General features: G+C 47.9%; 1 protein-coding gene across 1 annotated transcript; it reads left to right on the plus strand.

Moving 5' to 3' along the window:
* Positions 1 to 4124: 4124 nt before the first annotated feature.
* LG12H11orf52 (linkage group 12 C11orf52 homolog) lies at positions 4125 to 26316 on the plus strand. The gene is made up of 4 exons (XM_048513387.1): positions 4125 to 4250; positions 18360 to 18400; positions 20543 to 20589; positions 21983 to 26316. The coding sequence occupies exons 1-4, from the start codon at positions 4219 to 4221 to the stop codon at positions 22232 to 22234; spliced, it is 372 nt and encodes a 123-aa protein (XP_048369344.1). The 5' UTR covers positions 4125 to 4218; the 3' UTR covers positions 22235 to 26316.
* The last annotated feature ends 517 nt before the right edge of the window (positions 26317 to 26833 follow it).

Consider the following 26833-nt stretch of genomic DNA (forward strand, 5'->3'; position numbering starts at 1 on the left):
GGAATGAGTCCTGAGAGAACTGTGACTGGCCCAAGTCCATCCAGCAGACTTCATCTGGAGGAGCGGAGAAACAAATCAAGTTCACCAGATTTAGAGTCTGCTGCTCACGTGGAGGAGTGGAGAATGAAACCCAGTTCTCCAGATTAGAGTCTGCCATTCATATAGAGGAGTGGGGAACCAAACCTGGTTCTATAAATTAGACTCTGACGCACTTTACCATTACACCACTCTGGCTCTTAAGAACCCATTAGACTACTGGTTATTGTATGTGCTGTGTAGTATCTGCTGTTATTTGCGCATCTCATAGGGTTGCCACTTGCAGGTTGGGAAATTCCTGGAGATTTTGGGAATAGAGCTTTGGAGGGGGGGGGGTGGGAAGGAGAGGGGAGAGGTCTCAGTAGGGTATCATATCAAATAGTCCACCCTCCAAAACAGCCATTTTCTCCAGGGGACCTGATCTCTATAGCCAGGAGGTCACTTGCAGGTATAAAACTGCAGCCTGTAATTGCAACAAAAGCAAGTATTTCTCTTCCCAATAGTTGGTTACTAAAACATTTTGGTATTAGCAAATTTTTGCTAATTCTGATCTCCATTTGTTCTCTCCATCTTGTGTGGCTCTGATGGACATTAGTATGAACGAGTCAGCTGCAGAACAGTGGAGTCACATCACAAACTCGCGGCCCTCCAGATGTTATGGACTACAGTTCCCATCATCCCCTGCCAGCATGATGCTGGCAGGGGATGATGGGAACTGTAGTCCATAACATCTGGAGGGCTGCGAGTTTGACACCTGTGCCAGAATGCCCGGCCTCCTCCTCATTACAGAGACGAATTCTGCCCCAGACAGAAGTCTCGGTCTTATCTCAGACTAGTCCGTACCCCAAAAGAGAGGGCCCCATTCCTGGCCGCTTTCACAGCAAGCCCTGGCCTCTCCAGACTTTTGCCTGCTAAGCACAAAGCCTACAATATTTGCACTGTTAAGCCTGGGCAAAGGGACCCAGACTCTCTTTTGTGCCCACAGACACGTTATGAAAAGGGAATGCGGACTGGCGGCCAAGAACTGCCTGGCACCGCTCATGTTTTCGGTGCCTTTCTCTTTCCCCAGTGGAGCTAAAAACAAGCAGACCCGGCGCATGTTCAGAGAGGAGCTGGAAGCGTTCGCCTCCCTGCAAACCTGGAGCTTGTTTTATTTTCTGTCCAAAGCAAAGTCAACTCACAGAACTCTGAGAAATAAAAACAGATTCCAGCTGCCTTTGCATGAGTGGAGGCGGCATGCCCGGGGAAGGGTTGTGCTCTAGGGCTTTCGGGTTACTCTGCTGCAACAAAGGGGTGGAAAAACTGGAGGAAAAACGATGTTTGAAACAATGCTTTGCTGAGGATCTGTGGCTCAGGAGCAAAGTCTCTGTTTTGCATACAGCAGCAGGTCCAAAGGGCAATCTTGGCACTTGCAGTTAAACAGATAGATGATGTGAAAGACGTCTATCCAAGACCCTGGAGAGCTACAGGATAGGCCAATGGTCTCAGTCAATATATCTTCAGTCTGCGTTCATATGGGTAAAGATAGTCCCCTCGACAAGCACTGGGTCATTACCAGTGGTGGGATCCAAAAATTTTAGTAACAGGTTCCTATGGTAGTGGGATTCAAACAGTGGCATAGCGCCAATGGGGCTGGGTGGGGCACAATGGGGGCGTGGCAGGGCATTCAAGGGGTGGGGCATTCCTGGGCGGGGCTGTGGCAGGGACGCGTCACAGCCAGTCCTTGCTGGAACGGTCAGACGCAGGCGCAGGCTGCCACCCACGCCGGTGCGCCTCCTGCTAGACTGCTTCAAGTTCTGCGCGCTACTGCTGAGAGGAGGGGCGTAACTAAGGCAAAAATCACGTGGCAAAATCACCAATTAGTAACCCCCTCTCGGCACACACAAATAATTAGTAACTTACTCTCGGGAACCTGTGAGAACCTGCTGGATCCCACCTCTGGTCATTACTAAGACAGGGGGTGATGTCTCCTCACAATGTTTACTAGGCAGACTTTGTTTGTAGGGTAGTTTGTGTTCAATTTGAAAGGACTGTGTTATTATTTGAGTAGATGTGTGTGTGTGTAGACAGAGAAGATTGTACTCCTATCAAATGGAAAAACAAATATAAATGCTTTTCATGAAGAAGGAGGAGGAGGAGGAGGAGAAGAAAAAAAAGAAGAAGAAGAAGAAGAAGAGGAGGAGGAGGAGGAGGAGGAGTAGTTTGGATTTATATCCCCTTTCTCTCCTGTACAGAGACTCAAAGGGGCTTACAAACTCCTTTTCCTTCCCCCCCACCCTGTGAGGTGGGCAGGGCTGAGAGAGCTCCGAAGAACTGTAACTAGTCCAAGGTCCCCCAGCTGGCATGTGTGTTGGAGTGCACAAGCTAATCTGGTTCACCAAATAAGCCTCCACAGCTCAAGTGGCAGATTGGGAAATCAAACCCGGTTCTCCAGATTAGAGTGCATCTGCTCTTACCCACTACACCTCGTTGACTCTTCGTTCCCCCTTCAGAAAGACCAGTTTCAAAATGAATCAGGAATTTAAAGAGACCTGTTTGCCTACCCAGCTGATCTCCTTCTGCTGGTTTTACTTGTGTTTTGCTCCTGCAATGCACTTTGGTGTACAGGAGCCTAAGCTAGTTTTCTGGCTAAAGGCGTGGTACCTCTCACAGCTTTGGGGAAAGGAGGACTCAAGTGCTTCCCAGCATGGAGATGTATTGAGGTCTGGGTGCTCCTCCTCTGCAGGGCTGGAGTGTACCACTTCCCAAATTAAACCCCAAATTGTATTGTTGAAGGCTTTCACGGCCGGAATCACTAGGGTGCTGTGGATTTTCTGGGTTGTATGGCCATGTTCCAGTAGCATTTTCTCCTGACAGCCACAGATGCAGGCGAAACGTCAGGAGAAAAATGCTGCTGGAACACGGCCATACAACCCGGAAAACCGACAACACCCTAAATTCTAACACGGCTCATGGCCTGAACAGATTTGGGAACAAATGCTGGATAATGAAGGGTAGACCTTAAGACAAGCTGGCCAGCCAAGCTGAGATCTGCCTGCCCCTCTGGAGAAAGAAGAGGCGGCAACTCCAAACTCCCATCTTGCTGGGGATTTGAGCAGACGAAGGCTTAAGAACAAGATCTGGGGGAAAAGGTGGCTTGTCCAGTACAAGCCCTGACTGGGATAGCCCAAGGCTAGTGTGATGTTATGAAATCTCAAAAGCTAAGAAGGATCAGCCTTGGTTTGCATTTGGACGGGCTCTCTATCGCCAACGAATAGCAGGGGTCGTGACACAGAGGCAGGCAACGGCAAGCCACCTCCGAATCTCTCTTGCCTCGAACACCCCACCCCCTGCAAGGGCTTTTTTCAGTCAGCTGCCTCTTGACGGCAAACACACAGAATCCAGCACAAAATAATAATTAACTGCAGCAAAGGTTAGGGCTAGCCCCTGGGGATAATGTTCAACACCCCCAGCTGACACGTTTTTGCACTGCCTGTCTCTTGCAAAAAAAGCTTGGGGCCATGTATGTGTTTCGGCCACCCCCACTTGACCCTCACACCCAACCAGCCGGGCAAGTTCAGAAGCAAGAAGGCATCCCTGTGGCTGAAGGGAGGTTTTGGCCCAGGGGCACTCCAATCCCAGTGCAACATTCTCACAACCGCACCCTCCTGTGTTCTGAAGAGGAGGAAGCCCATGGGAATAAGCGAAGGGGGCAACCCAGGGACCAGGTCCTGTCCCCAGCTGCGGAGGCTTCGGCCTGCGAGAGCGGTGCATGCTTGGGAAAACAAAGCCCAGTTTGCCCAGGCGTCTAATTTCTTCTCCCCCAGCGTGCCAAGTCTGTCGCCCTTCTCGGCTCTTGCGGGGAGAGCCAACTGTCCCCGGCCCGGCGTGCCAAGGCAGGCTCTGCGAAGTGGCGTCTTTTGCCTGCAACCCACTTGGGCATTTCAGGGCTAATTCGAGCTGCCATGATTCCAGTGCCAGGAAAAGCGGGGGGCGGGGGGAGAGAGCGCAGCAGCCTCAGGTTGTGCATCCAGTAGATGGCACACACAGCCTGCCCTTCCTGGATGGAGGGAAACCTGACACTGGCAGACACTCCCTTGGATTGGGGCGGAACAGGGAACCAGGAAATGCGGGCTCCTCGCCGCGCGCCAGGGAAGCTCCCCTCGCCAGAAAGCGGAGAAGGTTTCGCCTGCGAGGACCGACATGGGCAACCAGTGCTGCTGTAGGCGAGGCTGGTGAGTCGTGGGGCTGGGTTGCCACGGGGGCTGCTGCGAGGAGGGGGGCTGGGCAGCCCGAGGGTCGGCTGCGTGGGAGGCAACTTCGGCCAGCTGGCGGGTGGCTGGAAGGGAGACCAGAAATTGCAGCTCCCTCTGTGGATTCCCAGGAGCCGGGCAGGCTTCCCCAGCAGGTTCCCCGGGATCCCACTCTGCGAGGCTGCCTCTCCTCCACGCCCCTAGTCTGGCGTGGGGAGGGGGCCACCTGTGCTTGCACGGCAGGGCTCTCGGGGAGGGAGCGAAGGGGGGCTTCTGGGTTGCTCCTTCGACCCAGGATGCTGAGGCGGCAGCAGGAAGCGAGGAACGCTCAGCAAGCCCCCACCCCACCCGCCCCGCCCCGCCCCCATTCCTCCTTGCAGTGGCAGGCAAGCAGCAAAGCTACAGCCCGCTTTGGGGGCTCCAGGCACTGTGGGTGCCAACCTCCAGGCAGGGCCTGGAGATCTCCCAGAACTCAGCTCCAGACTGCAGAGGCCAGCTGCCTGGAGAAAACAGCTGCTCCAGAGGGTGGACTCCATGGGGTTATGCTTGGCTGAGGTATCTCCGTTACCCAAGCTTTGCCCCCCCCCTCAACTTCTGCCCCCCAAATCTCCAGGAATTTCCCAACCTTGAGTTGGCAACCCTGCGCCCAGCAGTTTTTTTTTTTTTGAGGCTCAGCCGAGTTTTTAGCTTCATGCAGGGGTCTGTAATACTCCGCCAGAGAAAGAGAGGGCAGGCCCTTCAGAGCGGGCTCGTGGGGATCTGCAGATGAACAGAGGGAATGGGTAGAAGTGGGTCCAGCTTTATATGCTAGCACCTCTGTAAAAAAAAAAGCACGGTCCACAACTGAGGTCATCTTCTCCTCTGAGGCTGCCCTAAAGAAAATGCAAGGTTTCAGAAAGGGCTCAGCCCCAGGATCTATTTAGGAGCCAAAGCTCCGCCTTCGAGCATGTAGATGTTTAGGTTAAGGAGGCTGAGTGCCTCTGAACATGCACAGAGCGCTTTGCCTGCCTGCTTGCCTGAGAAGCACTATTACATCTCCAGCAGCAGGAATAGTGAATCATAGACAAGCCTTTATTGGCATTTTTATTTATTTATTTATTTATTTCTTGAACTTGTAGACCACCCCATCCCCGGGGGGCTCTGGGCGGTGCACAACAATATTCATTACAATCAGTAAAATTATTAAACCAATAAAATCTATTAAAATCTATTAAAAGCAGCGGTCAATACAAAGATATCAGGCGCCCCAAAACCCAATTTAATTAGAGGCCTCCCTAAGGAAAGGGAACGGCCGGACTCCCCTCTAAGAGGGTAGCATATGATGGGTAGCATGCCAAATTACAATAAAACAATTGTCCATACAAGGCAGATAAATGCAACAAACATTCAGAGTCTTATCAATAGTGTAGCAGCAGGAATAGATTACAGCGCGTGGGCATTAAGGAGCAGACCGGAGTCCTACTATTTTCAGAAAGAAGGTACCCTTAGAGGGCCTCAATAGATAGGGGAGGGGCCGGCTCTCCTTGGCTCATGCTGAAATTATCCCTCGCATTGGCTACCCAAGGTTTCACCCCATCCTGCTCCTCTGACTTTATCAATGGTGCTGGAAAGTCTTGATCAGCTGCAGCCAATGGCAGCTGGCTTATGGCAACCCTTGAGGGTTTTTGAAGGCAGTAGACAAAGGTGGTTTGCCATCACCTGTTTCTGCATAATGATGCTAGACTCCCTTGGTGGCCACTCTTCCAAGTGCCAACCAGGGCCGACCCTACTTGTCTTCCACGATCTGGCAAGCCTGGGCGGACCAGTTCAAAGTACCTTTACCTATAGCATCCACCACCCAAATCATTAGCAGGGGGTTGCTAGTTTCTACAGGTGACCCTTGTCTCAATGGCCCAGGCCGGAGCAGGGTTTTTGTCCTCATCAGGTAAGTCAGAAGCCACCCAGTTTCACCCGCTTTGAACTCTTTCGAGGATGTCTGGGCAAGAAAAAAAAATGACAGATTTTAAAAGGCCATTATTAAGTTCATCTTGCAGAACAGCAGTTTGCCTGAGGTCACAGAGCGATCTCACAGCACAGAGAAGGCTGGAATCGGGGAAGTTCCCCTTCGTGGCTCAGCCGGCAGAGCTCTGGTGCAGGAATCTGAGCTGCCAACTCCACCTCTGAGATCCTAAAAATATAAATGGGATGCTACAGCTCACTCCTTCTTTCTAGAGCAGGAATCTCACCCTCCCTTCTTCTGGCCCAAAACAACACTCCCTAAATGGGAGGAAGAAGAAGAGTTTGGATTTATATCCCCCCTTTCTCTCCTGTAAGGAAACTCAGAGGGGCTTACAAACTCCTTTCCCTCCCCGCCCCCACAACAGACACTCTGTGAGGTAGGTGGGGCTGAGAGAGCTCTGAAGAACTGTAGCTAGCCCAAGGTCACCCAGCTGGTGTGTGTTGGAGTGCACAAGCTAATCTGGTTCACCAGATAAGTCTCCACAGCTCAAGTGGCAGAGCGGGAATAAAACCCAGTTCTCTAGATTAGAGCGCACCTGCTCTTAACCACTACACCACGCTGGCACTCTAGGTTGGTTTTTGGGGAATCACCTTAAGCCCAGGTTCTAGTATTGACTTAGTAGAAAAAGCAGTAGAACGAGTCTTTGTTTTATGGTGCCTACCAATGTGAGTCTGTCTCTATCCAGTCGCAGAAAGAGGGATTTGATTTTGCTATTGTAGTGCGATGACGGTAGAGATTGTTCCTCAGAGAGAAATGGCATCATCTAGTGGAGACTGAGAGAGCGCTTTGGCTTTGCTGGCTTCAGGCTCGGGGCTGGAAAGCTGTGTCAAGTTGCAGATACCTAATGGCCACCCAGTAGGGTTTTCAATGCAAGAGACCGACAGATGTGGTTTGCCATTGCTTGCCTTTGTTTAGCAGTCTGGGCCTTTCTTGGTGGCCTCTCATCCGAGTATTAGCCAGGGCTGCCCACACTTAGCATCTGAGATCTGACAAAATCAGGCAACCTGGGCTCACCTGGGCTGGGCTAGAATGGCAGAAGACCATCCTGAAACGGCCAAGGACATTTAAGAAGGATGTAGACCAGCTGGAACGTGTTCAGAGGAGGGCAACCAAAATGGTGAAGGGTCTGGAGAGGAAAGTTATGAGGAAAGGTGGAAGGAGATCAGTATGTTTAGTCTGGAGAGGAGACGACTGAGAAGCGATACGATCTCCCTCTTCAAGTGCTTGAAAGGCTGTCATAGCAGAAGATGGTGCGGAGTTGTGTCTGTTGCCCCTGAAGGTCAGTCCAGATATTAAATCAAAAGAGGTATTGTTGAAGGCTTTCACGGCTGGATTCAACTGGTTGTGGTGGGTTTTCCGGGCTGTGTGGCCATAGCCTGGTGGATCCACCAGACCACATCCACACAGCCCAGAAAACCCACCACAACCAGTTAAATCAAAAGAGTTTTCAGCTAAACATTAGGAAGATCAATGGAACAGGCTTCCTCCTACATCTTTCCACTACAAATTTACCTTGGTCACATTCAAAGTAAATTTCTGGAATTCTGGAGGGGAATTTCTGGAATTGTTGATATCCAACCTCTGGTGCAAAGATGCCCAGAAATGTGGGAAATTGCTTTTGTTTTAAGATCCTCATAACAACCCTGTGAGGTAGGTTAGGCCAGAAGTAGCTGGCTGGGTGTCACACTGTGAGCTGTGTGGCTGAGTCAGGGAATGAACCTGCTTCTCCCAGAGGAGATACAAAGTGAGGAATTCCTCCTGAAGTGAAGGACGCCTTTTTCCATTTGTGTCTTTCTGATGCTTCAGTCTGAGGAAGCATCAGAAGGTTTGGGTTTCTAGGTGCTGCTCTCCGTCTTTTGAAAAGCCCTCTGCTCTCCAGTCATGTGGATGGGCTATAGCCAAGCCCCTTCAGGCTTGGCAGTGCTGGCCTGGAGGTGGTGGGGTTATTAAGAACATAAGAACAAGCCAGCTGGATCAGACCAGAGTCCATCTAGTCCAGCTCTCTGCTACTCACAGTGGCCCACCAGGTGCCTTTGGGAGCTCACATGCAGGAGGTGAAAGCAATGGCCTGCTGCTGCTGCTGCTGCTGCTGCTCCTGAGCACCTGGTCTGCTCAGGCATTTGCAATCTCAGATCAAAGAGGATCAAGATACTGGGCTTGGGACAACAGAATTCAATGGACTGGCTCCATCTGCAATAGAGGGATAATTATGTGAATCTGCTCGCGGGGTGGGGGTTGGGGTTTTTTTTGTTATCAGAAGGATTGCTGCAATCATGCAAAATAAAGCAGAAGCCCACCCTGGTTATCTGCTCCTAAGTACTCCAGACCTCTTTCCCCTCAGCAGACTTTTCATCCTCAGTTTATTTGTTTCTAACAGACTGTTCCTCTTCTGGTCAATTACCAAAGAGAATTGACCACTTGGAAAACTCCTGACGAAATTCACACCCGCCACTGCGCCCCGCCTCTTCTTTCTTTTCCTCGCGGCCTTCCTTTTAAGTAGTGTCAGGAGGCAGCTGTGTTGGTTGGCTACAAAGAGCTGGGTTCAAATCCAGTCGCACCTTAGAGACCAAAAAGACTTTTTGTGGAATAAGCTTTTAGGTGTCAGCGCTCCCTCCGTCAGATACCTTTTAAATAGGATCCTCTGTTTGATTTCCCTCCCTATAGCTGAAGAAGTGAGCTGTGACTCAGGAAACAGCACACTGACATCAGTGTTATTCGTCTCTAAGGTGCCAGAGGGACTTTTCTTTTGCTGTGAAACTGTGGTCTCTGTCCAGTCATAAGCGCAAAGCTCCTTGAATGTTCTCAAGCACTATCTAAAGCAGGGGTGTCCAACTCTGGCGTTTCAGATGTTCATGGACTTTAATGAGGTATAACGCCTTCCAAAGTGGCCATTTTCTCCCGAGGAATAATATATCTCTGTCACCTGGACAGCAGTTATACTAGTGCATAGGTGTTGAACTCGTGGCCCTCCAGATGTTATGGACTACAGTTCCCATCATCCCCTGCCAGCATCAGGGGATGATGGGAACTGTAGTCCATAACATCTGGAGGGCCACGAGTTCAACACCTGTGTACTAGTGCATAGGTGTCAAACTCACAGCCCTCCAGATGTTATGGACTACACTTCCCATCATCCCCTGCCATCATCATGCTGGCAGGGATGATGGGAACTGTAGTCCATAACATCTGGAGGGCCGTGAGTTTGACACCTATAGGATTAGTGTACCAGATGTTCAGGAATTAGAATCCATCAGTTTGGTCAGCATGGCCAATTGGCCATGCTGGTAGGGGCTGATGGGAATTGTAGTTCCTGAACATCTGGAGAGCTGCAGGTTCCCTACCCCTGCACTAGTGGGAGATCTTCAGTCATCACCTGGAGATTGGCAAGCCTACTAGTAATCCAGCACATCTAGCCTGAGGATGCTGCTATCAGTCTGAACGCATGTTTTGTTTATCTGCTTTCATTCCACTTACAGACAAAAAAGGAAATTCAGATGCTGACTCCTTGTTCTGCTGTCTGTCAGCTTTCCCTTCTCCTTTGGGGCCAGCTGTTCTGTTGGTTAGCAATTTAGAAAACCCAGCACAAAGAGGTTTTGATGAGAAAAAAAGCACAGCTAGCAACCTTTTTGCAAAATCTCTCCTGCGAGTCCCATGCTCTGCGCACGTTAAAATGCAAGAAGGTCAAGGAAAACGCAAGCTGGCAGGAATTTTGATGCCCACCCACCAACCTAACGCCCCTAGTATTGCCTAAAAGCAATAAAGGGGGCTTGGAAAGGGGAGGACCAGAATGCAGACAAGACCTGCAGCTTTTGACCAGTTATTCTGCTGCGATTGTTCTCAGTACTGGAGGCTCCAACCTGCACCTGCAACTGACATCGGCAACTGACGCAGGTTGTGTTCTTTCTGAGATCAGCAATCCGCTGGCTGGAAGCTGAATGCAGGGCCTTTTCTGGGGCGGCTCCTTGTTTGCATCAGGCCTTTCTGCAAGCCGTCTCACTGGTGCTGGAACTTTCCAAGCTTGGTGCGCGTGTGTGAAAATATATCAGTCGCCAGGGCTTTTTGATGAGCTGTGCATATGTCTGCGCGTGAGGCACCCTCTTTTATTGGATAGTTCAGGACTGGATTGGGAAGGGAAAATGGTCTTGGAGCTAGGTGGCTATAACGTAATAACGTATAACGTAATGCACTATATAGGAAGAATCCCTGGTAGTTGTTTCAAGGATCTCTTCCTATTATTTAAGTTGTTTTTCTTCTTCACTGCCACCAAATTATATGTTTTTCAGTATAGCCCACTCAGACTGATTTTCAACAGCCACCACCTCCCTTTTGTTTGGGGGACACAGACACAGACAGAAAACAAAAATAACTGGAACGAGTTTAAAGTTGAACAGAAACTGAAAACTTTTATTGCTGGCTGTAACAGAGGCTTCTCAGGTAAACTGGAGAGGAAATAAGCGTGTTGGTTTCAGAGTAAGTTTGTTTAAGCTTAACAGTTGCAGGCACTTTACTTCAGTTACACAATGAACACTTGCAGGTGTCCCTTTACTTCAGATGTTACTTCAGATTTTACTTCCTAAAAGATGTTTCTTAAAAGATGTTACTGTGGAGGTTTCACACTCCCTCATAAAAATAAAACTTCAGTCCGTTGTACCTCACCACAAAATAAAACACCCAGTCTACGCCCAGTGGGATTCAGGCATACAGCCTCCCTCTCCCACACTCCCAAAATCTGGCTTCTCTGCCACAGGAACTGGGCCTCCCAAGACTGGTGTTCACTGTATTGGAGGACAGACCTATAGACTTTTTGAGGTTTCCCTCCAAAAACAAAACAAAACACCTGAGGGCGGACACTCTCCTCCAAATCTCAGGGTTTTTTATGACTTAAATAGCTTCTCAGCTATTATCCAGCAACACAGCAGTGAGAGAACTTGGCAGATTCTCCTCACTCCGTCACAAAAGTACCCGAAGGCACAACCGCTCAGTCAGAGCCAAAAAGTCAAAAGACTCAAAGAAAGAACCCCTCAGCACTACCTGCCTTTTTTTCTCTGGCCAATCAGGGTTGGCCAGGGCTTAACTCTTTCAGGGGCGGTTCCACCCTGTAACCTGAATGCAGGATAAGTGCATTCGTCACAGTTGCCAACCTCCAGGTGGAGCCTGGAGTGCTCCTGGAATTGCAACTGATCTCCAGACTACAGAGAACTGTACCCTTGAAGAAAATGCCAGCTTCCGAAGGTGGTCTCTGCTCTCCATAGACTGCACCCAGCAAATCTCCAGGAATTCTGCAACCCAGAGTTGGCAGCCCAACCTGGAGCAAGCCACACCAAGTGGCCCTTGTTGTGGTACGAGCCAGCACTGCAGGGCTATCACCTCAGGGGGGTTGACAGTGCCCATCAGCTCATCCACCACATCACCCCCCAAACTGGAAGCAGCTTAGAAGAAGACTGTTGGTGAACTGACACCAATTGCCTTGGCGGATGGGAGTCTGGGCCAAGCTGCCCATGACGCTTGGGCAGAGCTGCTGGGCATGTCTCTGCTTGCTCCTATTCACCTGTAGTGTAGTGGTAGAGTGGTTAAGAGCAGGTGCACTCTAATCTGGAGAATCGGGTGTGATTCCCCACTCTGCCACTTGAGCTGCGGAGGCTTATCTGGGGAACCAGAATAGCTTGTGCACTCCCAACACACGCCAGCTGTGTGACCTTGGGCTCATCACAGTTCATTGGAGCTCTAAGCCCCACCCACCTCACGGGTGGGGGGTTGTTGGGGTGGGTGGGAGGGAAAGGAGATTGTAAGCGCCTTTGAGTCTCCTTACAGGAGAGAAAGGGGGGATATAAATCCAACTCCTCCTCCTCCTCGTCGTCTTCTTGACAGTGACCCACCAGGAAATTTTCCTGCAAGTTAAATGGTTAATCTTCCCAGGATAGCTTTTCACTGCCCGTTTAGCCAATTTCTGTTTTAATAGGCATTCATGTTTCATCTGCAGTTCCTCGTTGGTTTGCATTTCTTCCTGCTTTCTTTTGAAGTGGCCTTTATTGGTTTTATGGAAAGTATTTATAGGCCACCTTTCTCCCTTGTGAAATTCAAGGAGGCTTATCATAGAACTACTGTTATCCCTTCCACATCGTGACTTTCCTCATCGTGGTTTTGATATATCAGCGTAAAAAATTAAATGGGAATTTGGGGGGAGTTGTGAGGAAGCCACAGGTGACACAGAAAAGGTTCAGAAATGCATAAAATTTATGTATAGTATTGCATGATATCAACGTATTTTATCGCTTAATACCATAAATATACATAACATACATAATTTCTGTTTAAAAGTTAAAATATAGGAGAGAGAACAAATTCAGACTTATTCTCTGTACGAAGGGAGGGCCAAAATTTTTACAAGGATTTCCAGATCATGGGAGGCACCGGTTTTATCATTGATTGTTATTTTTCTTTGTGTTAAGGCTCTTGAGTACCACCATTTTTGAATGCAGCATATGATATATCCTGCTGTTTAGGAGGCCAACAGGGAGGGTTTTACCCAGCTGTCACAGCTGATGTGTGGCAGGTGTAATTCAAAGGAGCCTCATTGGTGGTTCTGTGGTTGTGCTTGCATACAGTGAGGTACAGGCAGGCATCCGTAGCTGGTTTCATTTCCCAGTGGGCAGTTTCTGCAGAAGTGATAGAACAAATGCTGCTCCTTCACATCAGCACTGTGGGTGACTGATCTGTTTTGCTCTTCACTTGCTCCAAGCTCAGCCACTGTGGAAACACAGGCTCCCCACTCTTCTACATGAGCAGCGGACTCTTATCTGGTGAACCAGGTTTGTTTCCCTGTTCCTCCACATGAAGCCTGCTGGGTGACCTTGGGCTAGTCAAAGTTCTCTCCAAAGTCTCTCAGCCCCACCTATCTCTCAAGATGTGTTCTGTGGGGAGGGGAGGGGGAGGCGTTTGTAAGCTGCCTTGAGTTTTCTTACAGGAGAGAAAGGTGGGGTATAAATTCAAACTCCTCCTCCTCCTCCTCCTCTCCTCCTCCTCCTGCTTCTTCTTCTTCTTCTTCTTCTTCTTCTTCTTCTTCTTCTTCTTCTTCTTCTTCTTCTTCTTCTTCTTCTTCTTCTTCTTCTTCTTCTTCTTCTTCTCCTTTTCATTTTGACTATCAGTCATGGATAGCCCTATCCACCACGAACATGCCCCCTCTCCTCTTAGAGCCTTCCAAGTTGGCGGCTTTCATAACAGAGTGGAGATTCAAACCTGGATCCTCTCAGATCCTCATCTGACCCTGTACACCACACCACACTACACCACACAGGCTCTGTGTTACTAAGAACTGTAGAATTGCTGTCGGATTAGTCTTCTCCTGGAAAGCTGGGCAAACCAGCCTGAACAAACCAGCCAAACTCCCCACTGCCTCTCTAGGAGTTGATCTGGATCAAGATGCACACCCAGGCTTCAGATCAGAGGAATGACCAGCAATGTCTTGGTCCTGAGGCTGCACACCTGTTCACAGGTAGGCGTAAATGCAAGGACGAGGCGCGAGTTTTGAAGGGCACGCTTTGCTGCATTTGGTTTCGAGACAGAGCAGCCAGACCCTTTGCGGGCTCTCCTGTTCGCGTCCATTCTAAATCCAGCTGCTCTGACTGAGGCCACCAGATGCCCTCCATCTTCAGGCAAGCCTGGATTAGCCGGCAGACAGCCTCAGAATAGCACTCGCCTGCGGGCGGCTGGTTAAAAGCCATCCTGCGTGCGGCTGGCCAATACAAGAGGAAAGCAGCCTGGAAAACTGATACGAGGCCTTGTATTTCTTAGGAGGCATGCCAGGGACACCAGCAAACTATTTTAATGGCACTGCATAGCCTTGCAGAAGGGGGGAAAGCACAGGCGGAGGCCGGGGCAGAGGGAAAGGGCACAGGAGCTACATACATTCCGGGGCGCAGCTTCGTAAATTGGCATCCAGGATTCACCCTGAGGGTCGTGCTCCCCCAGAGCTGTTCCCCACCCCCTTGTAACTGTGCTCCACTCCAGAACTCCCTGTGGAGTTTGGAGCAAGGACGCAACTGAACGCTGGCCATGGGAGCGCAGCAACAGTAGTGGGATCCAAGAATTTTATTAACAGGTTCCCATGGTGGTGGGATTCAAACTGTGGCGTGGCGCCAATGGGGCTGGGCGGGGCACAACAGGGGCGTGGTCGGGTATTCTGGGGGGCGGGGCATTCCGGGGGCGGGGCTGTGGCAAGGACACAGCCGCTGCGCCGGTCCTTGGGCGGGAAACGAATGCACGCAGGTGCAGGCTGCTACGCACGCCGGTGCACCTCCTGATAAGACGGCTTCAAGTTCTACACACTATTGCTGAGGAGCAGAGGAGGGGCGTAACTAAGGCAAAAATCTTGTGGCAAAATCACCCATTAGTAACCCCCTCTCGGCACACACAAATAATTAGTCACCTACTCTCGGGAACCTGTGAGAACCTGCTGGATCCCACCTCTGCACGGCAAGCCTCACTAGCCAGCATTCAACTGTGCCCCTGCCACAAACTCCATGGGGAATTTGGGGGTGGGGCACAGTTGCAAGGAGGGTGCGGCCCTGCAATGCACCCCCCAGAAAGTGGCGCCCGGGGTTCTAGCCCTCCTGTGCTCCTCTTGGTACCCCAGTGCAAACATGGCTATACCTTTTTCAACAGAAAGATCCAAGTAGAATTGTAACTTCATCCACCGTGTGCTGGACTGTCTTTGTTTTGGAATGCTCTGCTTCAATCCTGGCGCTTAGCGGAGCGTTCTGAAATAAAGATGGTTCCGCACATGGTGGATGAAGTTACAATTCTACTTGGATCTTGCTGTTGAAAAGGGCATGTAGCCACGTATGCACGGGGCTCCTTGGTTCTCCAGATGGCAACAGAGGTCATCATGACTTCTCCCTTTTTCAGTCTCAGGCCCCTTCTGCACACGCAAAATAAGGCGTTTTCAAACCACTTTCACAACTGTTTGCAAGTGGATTTTGCTATTCCGCACAGCTTCAAAGAGCACTGAAAGCAGTTTGAAAGTGCATTATTCTGCATGTGCGGAATGAGCCTCAGGGCAAATGGTAGTTAGGGCAGTTTTTCCTGGGGGTTTAATGGTGGGTGGGAGCAAGTTCCCTGCAGCTGTTGAGGACAGCTGGAGCAAACTGAGGGTTCCCAACCTCCAGGTGGGGTCTGGAGTCCACCTGGAAATACAGCTCATCTTCACACAACAGGAATTACTTCCCTGGGGATCAAAATGGCTGTATCAGGGGACAAACTCCATGGTATAATATAGATTCTCAAGTGATATGTCTCTCCTGACTCTCTGCTGTATAGGCACCGTACCCAAATCTTTAGGCTGGAGTTGGCAACCCTTTCCACTATGTTGTTCTTCTCAGAAGCATCTTATCCAGCTGCCTCCCTCTCTCAACACCTTTGTTTCCCCAAACTAGTTCCAGCTCCTTCTCTTTTCACTGTGGAGGAAGTAGTGCGGACATTCTGCAGAATCTCACCTGCTGCTCTGGTGTCCACATCTCAAAAAGGGATACTGGAGTCCACTCTTGCCTGTGGCTGGCACCTTCAGAGAAACACTTCCTTCTGTGATACACCTCTGAAGATGCCAGCCACAGATGCAGGCAAAACTTTAGGAACAAGATCTACCAGACCACGGCCACACAGTCCAGAAAGCCCACAACAACCAGCCAGAGAACACTTCGCCAGGTCTGGTACAGGACAGTGGCTAAGAGATGACTAAGGAAATGTTTGGCTTCTGCCCTGGGCTCGGCTTCCTGCCTTCAATATGGAAGTCAGATGACTGCCCTTCCTGATACGGTTGACCACAAAATGCAGCCTGTGAGGTCGCTAGAAGTGCTGTGCAATTGCTAAGTATTATTATTGATTCTTCTGAATGTGTGCATTTAGTCCTTTTTTGTGTGTGTTTACAAAAGCATCATGTCCAAATGCCACAATCAAACCAAATGGGTTACATTTCAGAAAAGTGCCCTGGGGGCTTAAAAGCAGGGAGGGCTTTGTGTGCATGCGCAAGCAAGGGTGTCTGTGCATATACTGAACTGGCATTCTCGATAGTTATTGTGACACTGTTCTTACCTGAATTGCCCAGGTTAGCCCAGCCTTGTCAGGTCTTGACTGCTAAGTAGGATCAGCTCTGGTTTGTATTTGGATGGGAGACCGCCAAGAAAGACCAGGGCGGCTTATTTATTTGTTTATATGCATTTTTGTCCTACCCTATACCCTATACCCAAAGGCCTCAAGGCTGGTTATACCATAAGGCTCATAAAAGTGACCAAATCCAATACAAAACCATTTCAACTGGTAACCGATTACCAGAGCAGCAGTGGCGTAGGAGGTTAAGAGCTCGTGTATCTAATCTGGAGGAACCGGGTTTGATTCCCAGCTCTGCCGCCTGAGCTGTGGAGGCTTATCTGGGGAATTCAGATTAGCCTGTACACTCCCACACACGCCAGCTGGATGACCTTGGGCTAGTCCCAGCTTCTCGGAGCTCTCTCAGCCCCACCCACCTCACAGGGTGTTAGTTGTGAGGGGGGAAGGGCAAGGAGATTGTAAGCCCCTTTGAGTCTCCTGCAGGAGAGAAAGGGGGGATATAAATCCAAACTCTTCTTCTTCTTCTCTAACAATAAAACCTGCTTAAAATCCATAAAACCTGCTTGAAAACTCAAGGTATTACCAAAAGCGGGAAATCACCTCTTTGGCCAAAGGCTGGGGAAAATAGGTGCGTCTTTGCAGAGGCAGGTGGTGGCAATCCACCTCTGTTCGTTTGTTGCCTTCCAAACGCCACGAAGAATTGCTATAAGTCGGTTGCAACTTGATGACACTTTGCAAACAGGCATTCTGGAGCTTGTCGGCGTGCGTTTTTTGGCGAGAGAAGGTAGGGAAGCAACCTGTGCTAGGTGTGTGATGCTTGTTCTCTTGTTCACATCCAGCTGAGGGGTCTGGGTCAGCCTGCTTGCCCTGGGCTTCTGGGCGCTTCATGAAGACAGTCGGCTGTTTGTTTCGGCAGAAGGAAGGTCATGGGCTCTCTGCCCAGCTGGTCTTGGCACTTCCAACCCGTTCTATGGAAAGATGAGTTTTTAAATGGGAGGCTTAGCAACGGCCTCCCCGTCCGCTCCATAAGCTTTCCTCCTCCGCTCTGTTTTTTTCCATTTGTGGCTCAAGAGAGCGTTGTCACGGTACATGTCACTATTCCATTAGATCTGAGTCCAGTAGCGCCTTAGAGGCCAACCAGAACTTCTGGGCTCTGAAACGGAGAAGATTCCCTTCTGCCTGCCATGCAGAGATGATGCCAACAGCGAGGGCACAAGGGGAGGCTGGGATAAGAGGCTGACTTTTCCTTTCTGGTAGAGCCTTGACATTCAACAGGCACAGAATTCCCCAATGAGATGCAAAGCTGGACCCGTTGAATGTTTGCAGCTGCTCACGGGAGCTCCACAGGGGGACTGAAAAGCCTTCAGTAAACAGTAAAATAACAAAAGCAATAAATACCCTGTAATAATCATCACGAGATGGTGATTTTAAAAAAATATTTCACCACCTCACCAAAACGGTTGCCAATGGAAAATGGTGGAAAGAGGGAGGACAGGAAGGGAGGGGCAGATGGGGTCATATCTGCCTCAAGCATACACTCGTGGAACAGCTCTCGTTGTGGAGAAACAGGGCGCTGGACTAGATTAACCCCTTGTGTGATCCAGCTGGGCTTTTCTTATGTCCTTAATGCCTCTTGCACAACTCTGTGCATTTTGATTGTGAAGTCTGGTGGCGACAGTTCCGGGTCAGGCCCTGTACACTTCAACGATTACGCCTGGCACATGGTTAGTATTTCAGTTGGTCTCCAGATGACAGAAATCAGTTTCCCGCGAGAAAATGGCTGCCTTTGGAAGTGGACTCGAGGGCATGATGCCCTCTGGGGTCCCCCCTTCCCAAAGCCCATCTGCCTTCGCCTCCATGCTGAAATCTCCAGGAATTTCCCAGCCCAGAGCAAGCCACCCGAGGTGAATGAACGCTTGAAGCAGCAGCTTGAAAGTCACCAGAGATTGCGCACCTGACATTCATCCACTTGTCTGCCTTTTTCATTTCAGGAACTGGCCGTCGCCGTTTAAGAGGAAAAATGAAAAAACAGGTAAAAAAACAAAACTGTGCCACATTTTTGGAGTGTGCTGCTGACGAAGGCTTGGCGTTATCACCGGAAGCAGCCTCACATCTGGTTTCTTTACCAGATGTTTCCAACCCTGTCCTGAAACCTGTGACTCTTCCTAGCTAATAGTGTCATGATCTCAAACACATTCATTGGGAAAGGTGCCATTGATTTCGACTGTGTTGGTGATCATGGGTGTGTCTACAGAACTGTTTCAGAAGAAGAAGCCTTCCTTAAAGGAGGCTCAAAGCAGCCTACAACCATCTTCCCTTCCTCACCCCACAACAGACACTTTGTGAGGCAGGTGGAGCTGAGAGACTTCTGAGAGAACTGTGACTGGCCCAAGGTCACCCAGCAGGCTTCAGGTGGTGAAGGAGGATCTAAATTGCATTCCTTAAGGAGTGTCTTCTCTAGGGTTGCCAGCTCTGGTCTAGGAAATACTCACAGTTTACTCTGAATTCTCCCAGCCCCACCTGCCTAACAAGGAAGAAGAAGAAGAGTTTGGATTTATATCCCCCCTTTCTCTCCTGCAGGAGACTCAAAGGGGCTGACAATCTCCTTGCCCTTCCTCCCTCACAACAAACAAACACCCTGTGAGGTAGGTGGGGCTGAGAGAGCTCCGAGAAGCTGTGACTAGCCCAAGGTCACCCAGCTGGCGTGTGTGGGAGTGTACAGTAGGCTGACCAGCCGTCCCGCTTTTGGCGGGACTGTCACGCCTTTGGACAATTTGTCTACAAATTGTCCCGATTTTGGGGAGGTTGCTGCACTGCCTTGGGGGTGCAAGGCAGTGTGGCAGCCTCCCGTGCACCCGGCTGCAGGAGCGCATTGCCTTCTGGGGCTTGCCGTTTGCCGCTCTGTCACAGGGCGGCAAATGGCGAGCCCCAGAAGCCCGTGCGCTGCTGCGGCCGCCTCCCCGTCCCGGATCACAAAGGTGACCATCTGGTCACCTTAGTGTACAGGCTAATCTGAATTCCCCAGATAAGCCTCCACAGCTCAGGCGGCAGAGCTGGGAATCAAACCCAGTTCCTCCAGATTAGATACACGAGCTCTTAACCTCCTACGCCACTGCTGCTCCTAGTCTGTTGTGGGGAGAGGAAAGGCTAGAAATAAAACATTTTGTGTTAAAAAAAAACCCCCATGCAGGTATCCATGGAGGGAATGTTTTATTTCCTGCCTGAAAACGTTTCACTTGTGTTGGGTGGGAAGGACCGGTTTGATCTTAGAGAGTCTCCATACAGCTGAATATAGCCCTTTTAAAAACAAACTGGGAAGAGCTAAGGAAAATAAACAGAATGGCTACCTGGTGTGTCCATCATGGGCCCAGCTTTGCAAAACACATACCTTGATAAACAGCAGAGAGAACGTTGCTAGTGAAAATAAAAACAAAATGTTCCCAAGTTTCGTGGAGTCTTTTCAAAGAAAGCTCTGTGCTTGTGATCCTTCTGGTGGGATGTTGCCATGGACACGGGTCCAGAGCACGCCAGGGCCTCAGGGAAAAATTACCTTGCCAAAGGAGCAGACTTCTGCTTTACTAAGGGAATGGGGGTCAATGTGGCCGACGTAGCTATCCCAGAAATTTGCAAAGGTTATAATGAGAAGAGCCCATTCGGGACATTGGAGAAGGGCCTACATTTACATTAAAAACAACAAAGCCCATGTTCTGTGCGCAGCGATTAATTATGCAAAAATGCCTGCATTTATGTTCTTTATTTCCACGTGGCCTAGTTTCAGTGTGATGTTAGGGCTTCTTTCTGTTTTCTAAGGTGAAAATTGCAAGTTTTTGTCCCTATTTCCCTCTCCTGTTCCCCCACCCTGCAATAAAAAAAATTGGATTTCACAAAATATTAGGATTCAGTTGGTACACAGAAAGAGAAGGGTCTGGATGGAGGCCTATGGATTAAACGAAGAACCATATTGGAAGCTGCCGCCAGTGCCCAAATTTTTCAACGGTATCCCTGAAGCCATGAGATTGAGAAACATATTTTTTCCAAAATGAAAACTTGCATTCTCAGCATTCTGCAGGAGTTGCAATATCCCAGTTTAGCAGTAAGATCTTACTGCACATTAGGATCGCTGATATTGATTTGCTGTGTCCATCCCTACATTTATTAATTGCTTCTTTTACAGGTTCTAGAGTCAGTAAGCCAAGTCCGCAGCATCCAGAGAGCAAGCAGGTAAATTATCTTCCCTAAAGTGTTCGCTATCAACTGTGAGGGATTGCTTTCAGCTTCCAAAAAGGATGGGGCAAGCAAGCGACATCAGTGTGTTTAAGGGCCATTCAGCTAGCAAACTCTTCCTCTACGTCCTGGAGTCTAGGCCTTAATTCATGCACGCAGGTGACCATAGGGCACCATGGTTGTCCAGTTCTATGTGGTTAGTAATCACTTGTGTGATATTATTATTATTATTATTATTATTATTATTATTATTATTATTATTATTATTATTATTATTATTATTATTATTATTATTATTTATTCAATTTCTATACCGCCCGATCCCCGAAGGGCTCCGGGTGGTGAACAACATAATATAAACAGTAAGCAGGAGCAAATCCAATACAGTACAAAACATAGGCTCCGTCAATAAAACATCTTAAAATACATAAAAACAGCGGCTAACAATTAACAAATTAAACAAGAGGCGTCCAAGGCTCAATTAAAACCCACCCCAAAAAGGGAGGACAGCAGGCCCCTCAATATGAGGAGCTCTGTTGTACCAGTGCCAGAGCAAGAGCAGTGGGGGGCACCATACCAGCGGCTGGACACTCCGAAGGCCCGGTGGATATAAGCATTTTAGGCCAATTTTAACCCAAGCATTGCAGGGCACCTTCCTTTCTGGTGTTTTCATCTTGACATACATTTAATTGCAACCCTGACTTCATTCGTAAGTGCAGAACTATGGGTGGAACTAGTGATTATTTTGGAATATTTAATATAGACTGCATGGTCCAGGCTATATCCTTTCCAAGATAAAGAAGACAGGAGCTTTGTGAATTCATCCGCCATTTCCTGGACCATCTTTGTTCTAGAATGCGCCTCTTGGGTCCTAGTGCCTACCTAGTTCTGTCCCCAAGGCACTAGGACCCAGCGGAGCATTCTAGAACAAAGCTGGTCCAGGGAATGGCGGATGAATTCACAAATCTCCTGTCATCTTTATTCTGAAAAGAGTATAGCTTGATCTTGTCAGATCTTAGAAGCTAGACAGGGTCAGGCAGACATAGAAGCTAGACAAGCAGACAATGGCAAACTACCTCTGCTCAGTTGGCCCTGGTTACTACTTGGATGGGAGAGACCACCAAGGAAGGTCAGGGTAGCTACACTGAGGCAAGCAATGGCAAACCACCTCTGAATATCTCTTGCCTGGAAACCCCTGCAGGGTCGTTGTAAATCAGCTGTGACTTGAAGGCACTTCCCACCACCACTTAAAAATAGAATAATTGAAGGAGGATTTCTCACTGAATTAATGTGGGGGAAATGATGTCTGGAATGTCTGCTGAAGTCAGCAATGTATTTGCCTTAGCGGAGGGTGACTCTTCTCCTATAATATTTCTGTTTATATGTGAAGGGATTTGATGTCACTCCAGTTTATGACGATGTGTCCGAGTTCCCTGTCTATGCCACCGTGACCAAGCCCAAGCACACGAAGCGTGACAACAGCAACGTGCACTATGCGGACATCCAGGTCTTCAGCAAAATCCGGGAGCGCTCAGCCGAGGAGGTGAAGACCCTGCAGTCCCAGAATGCCACGGAGTATGCCACCCTCAACTTTCCCCGGGCCACGCCGAAATACGACAGCAAAAACGGAACGCTGGTGTAAGAGTAGGAAGCCAGCTCACCAGTCTTTGGCAATGGAAGTATTTCACTGCATGAGGTGCTGTCGATTTTGTGGCTGGGAGCCACTCTGGAAACACTTAGAGGGCCTTCCTCATTTGGCTGTGTGCATTTTGGGGGTGATGTTTCAGTGGGGGGCAGAATGTTTCTTTTGTGCACGCCAGGAAAATTATCCTTTGGGATGAGATGACGGAGGAGGGCTTCTCTTGGATGCCCTTTCTGAGGTGGACACCTGGGTGGCAGAATCATGTTGTGAGGTAGAAGCACCTGGAAGCTTGGGTTGAAGAATACAGATGTTTGTGAGACTTTTGTTCTTCTAGATCAATGTTCGCTGGAGTTCATTACCAGATTAACAATATTATCTGCAAAAGTAAAGACAGTTAATGCTGACAAGGTGATGAGAGCACCGGAAAGTTTTAAAGTGCATTTTTACTGTTTAAACTGCAGTAAACAGGAACTAGCAATCCCAGACGTGCAAGTCTGAAGTGGGAGCAGCAAATAAATAAATAAATAAACAATCTGTTCCTGCAAGGTATGGTGAAACGTTACCCCAAAACTTTGCAATTTCAGTGGCCCCAAATTCAGTCATCAAATGGGGCTGACAGCGTTGCCATCAGTGGCAGAGTGGAGATAGATTCCTTGGGCATAGAAAGCATGAGCGAGATGTGTGGAGTTTATTAGGACTGAGGTACCAAACCACCTCATTTCTATGCAGTGGGGATGTCTTGTGAAAGGGGCTCAAGATGGTTCTACATCCAGAAACAGTTGCAGCAGCGGGAATGCAATGCAAGGCCTACCAGGGCTCCCAGTTGTTGGCAGTCATTTTGTAATCTTTTGTAATCTTGGGGTAAGACTGGAGGACAACCTGAGGGCTGCACAGATCTGACCTCTGGGAGCCTAACAGTTATTTGCCTCTGCCTTCATGTTTTTCATGCAACAGTAAATTATCCATCTGAATTGCAGTTTAAAGCTTTGATCTCTTGATCATGGTAGTCTGTTGCAGTAAACAGGACTCTGTGGCAAACTGTGGCACATTCAAGACTACCCCAAATTTATTCTAGCATAATTTTTCTGTATTAGAAGCCCATATCTTCAGATGCAATAAGTGAGACTGAGTCCACAAAAACTTATGCTGGAATATATACTGGCTCAGCTTTAAAACATGGTTTGTTTACTTATGGGAAACTCACTGGACAGCCAACCCCATCTCAATCCTAGAATGGTTAACCTTCATTATGGCTAAAATGTGATTCCCTCCTGGGGAAAAAGCTTTGGGATTTAAGCTAGCAAGCAACACAAAGAAGAATGGTATACAAACTTTCATTCAGTGCCCTTGTGAAAGTTCCTTTATGTTGTTGCCAATAAATTGGTTTCACCTGCTTTTTTCAACAGCTAGCAAAACTAGAAAGGGGCCTCTATCAAATTTCTTTTCCAGCCATATCATTTGATTTGCAAGGTCTCTGATTAAACAGGACCTTGAGTTCTTTTATATTCTCCTCACAGAATAGTAACAGCAAACACTGCTCTAAAATGAGTTGCTAGAATTTGGGATTTCTATTTTATCTCCAGTTGTCCAGGAAGAACTCTTAAATTGCACTTCACTCTAGTATTATATGCTGGATTTTAGAGGTATGGTGTATTTAACAGATAATCAAATTATCTGCAGAGGAAGAGACATGATATAGCAATTTGGTCTGTTTTAACAGGCACTAACTAAATAGATGTAATGTGCACATAGGTAGCCCGATCCAACGAGGAGCGGGAGTAGAGCGGCTGTCTCCTCAGGGGGAATCAATGGCATAAGCACCAGAGGGGAGAAAACACTAATCTCTCTCTGGGTAATCCATTCTCATAAACGACTTACCCCATACTTTTTGCATGCATAAGTCTGTGCCGCTGGAAGGGAGCATTCCCAGGCCAAAAATTCATTGGGAATACCCTCCAGGTTGCTGAAGCAGGCATTTACAATGGTGGTCAGCCACTGCTGAGCCCACCTTTCAGGTTTGGACCCTGCAGTGGCTGGCCACCGGGTTCAGTCCCTTGACACTGGCGTCTGCGCCACCCTGCATGGACACTGGCACAACCCTTCCTCCACTTCAAATGCAGCTTCAGCGCCCTCCCCTTTGGATTGCACAGTTAATGAGTTTTGAAATGAGATATATCTGAAGGAAACCCCCCCCCCCCTTATTTTGCACTTTGTTTTATAGATCATGCACACCTTCTTGGTGTCCTATATGTATTCGTGACTGGAAAGAGAACAGACTAGAGATATCATGGTGTTTCATGGTTCTCAGGATGCTTTTTCTCAGCTTGTGGGCTGGAATCTCAATAACTACAAACTTTACTTGTAAAAAGTACATTTCTACTCCTTGTGGTAACATTGGAAACCAATTCAGAAACTAGGGCTGATTCCGCATGGGCCAAAAACAGTGGTGTAAAAACGGTATAAACTTTTTTACACTGCTTTAAACCCTTTTACACCATTTTCACACCATTTTCACACCGCTGTTTTTGGCCCATGCGGAATGAGCCTAGGAAGTAAGCACATTCTGCAAACTTGTTATTTTTAAGCTGAGGCTAAAACTGATTGGTTGCTCCATATAAGGCAAAATAATTTCTAACTAGACAGATAATTGGTCTAAATAGACAAAGAACACAGACACTGTTCAAAGGTATAATTTATCTAATTCAGTTTGATAAACATCAGATTCTGTTGCGTATATTTGCAACAGTAGCTTTTTTGAGCTTTCAATTCTGACCTCTTGACCCCGGCTTCTTCCCCTAACAATCTAAAGTAGACATTGCTATCTGTTTGTCTGTTTTTACCAAGCAGACAGTTTATCCCACAATTTCACAGTTATTTACTCAGGATTTTGGATAGTTGGATCATTAACAACAGGGTTTTTGTTTACTTTGGTTGGAAGATATAGCTGGCAAGGTAATATCACAAGGGTGAAAATTAAATGCTCTGCAAGGATAGGAGATTAAGAAACTGAAAGTGGAAGGAAGTATCTCCAACTTGAAACAGACTATTCCACACAATTGGATATTTAAGACCTTTTAGTCATAGCATGTCTTCTTGGGGATGCATCACATTGAGAGCTGGAGCCGACTGTCGTTTAAGATGAAAAAGAGAATACCTGTTTTTGGAACTCTTGGAACAAACTATAGCAGGCAACTTGATGCCTCGTGCATTTAAATTAATATTCATCGTCCTGATAATGATGAATAATTTTAGACTGCAATCTTTGATCATCTTCAGAATATTGTAGTTTCTCTTCCCCACTGGAAGTTGCCTAAATAGCATCCCAAAGGAGGTACAGCATCTTAATTACCTGTTAATTACCTGTGAGCATACAGATGGGCTGTGGCTTGTAGCTTAAGAAAAATGACTTTGATGCCCGGCTGGCAGTGACTGCACTAAACAAATTATAAATTCCACCAACAGGTTAATTTTAGCATTCATAAATAAAACTGCTAGAGGGACAAACATGGTCTGCTGAAATGACTCATCTGCCTGTCAACAAAAGTGGATTTAATGTATTGTTGGCACTAAGTTTAGTGATGACTGCAGGTCAGTGAAATGTTTTTCTAGAACTCCAGCATATCTTTTCAGTATCTCCCTGTTCCTGACCACATTGACTGACTGTTGCACATGCATTGAACAACAAATAGAAGTTTCGTTTGGAGTCATAAAGTGGACTGGTTTATACTAGCAAAATGTAGGAATGAGTGGTTACTCTGTTAAATATTATATGAAGGAAAGCAGCTCTTGTTCATTTTTAACAATTACTAAGCACAGAAGCAGAGGAATGTGCATATATCTTGAATCATTCTTATTACAATGATCTGCAACGGTGAACAGCATAATAAAATTAAAATAAATTTGTTGAATGGAAGATTTCTAGAAAGCAACTCTGTGGAAACTGTTTCTGAAAATGGCTTTTCCTCCCTCAATATTTGATCAGTGGCTCAATGTTATGTATGATTGAAAATAGCTAATTTCGGGGCTCCTGGGTTTGGGGGCTGCTCATTTTATTATGAAAAATAAAATATTTTTATAGTTAACAGCGAGTTTTGTGCTTTTTTATTACTCTTTGAAGAACAACATTACCACATTAATGATTGATACGAGCAGTGCATAAAACTATTGCCCTCATGTGGAGTTTTCCTCTTTGAGGAAAAATATTATCACGTTAATGATTGATACGAGCAGTTCATAAAGCTATTGCCCTCATCTGGAGTTTTGAGACAGGCCTTGACAGAGTACATTCTAAGGTTGCCAGTCTCCAGATAGGATCTAGAGAAATCCCAGAACCACAATCGTTAGGCTTGAGATGTCAGGTACACTACAAATGTCAGTTACCCTGAAGGAAATGGCAACTTCAGAGACCAGACTCTATGGCCAACCTCTTCGAGCCTGTGGGCACATTTGAAATTTTGAGACAGTGTGGTGGGCACAAAACAAAATGGCTGCCCACAAAACGACTGCAAGAGGAGGTGGAGCCAGCCACAAAATTGCAGACACACAATAAAAATCCTTATGCTTTTGAATAAGGATTTGAAAAAGTTTTGAAAAATCCAC

Source organism: Sphaerodactylus townsendi, linkage group LG12 (genome assembly GCF_021028975.2).
Source record: "Sphaerodactylus townsendi isolate TG3544 linkage group LG12, MPM_Stown_v2.3, whole genome shotgun sequence".
NCBI lineage: Eukaryota > Metazoa > Chordata > Lepidosauria > Squamata > Sphaerodactylidae > Sphaerodactylus > Sphaerodactylus townsendi.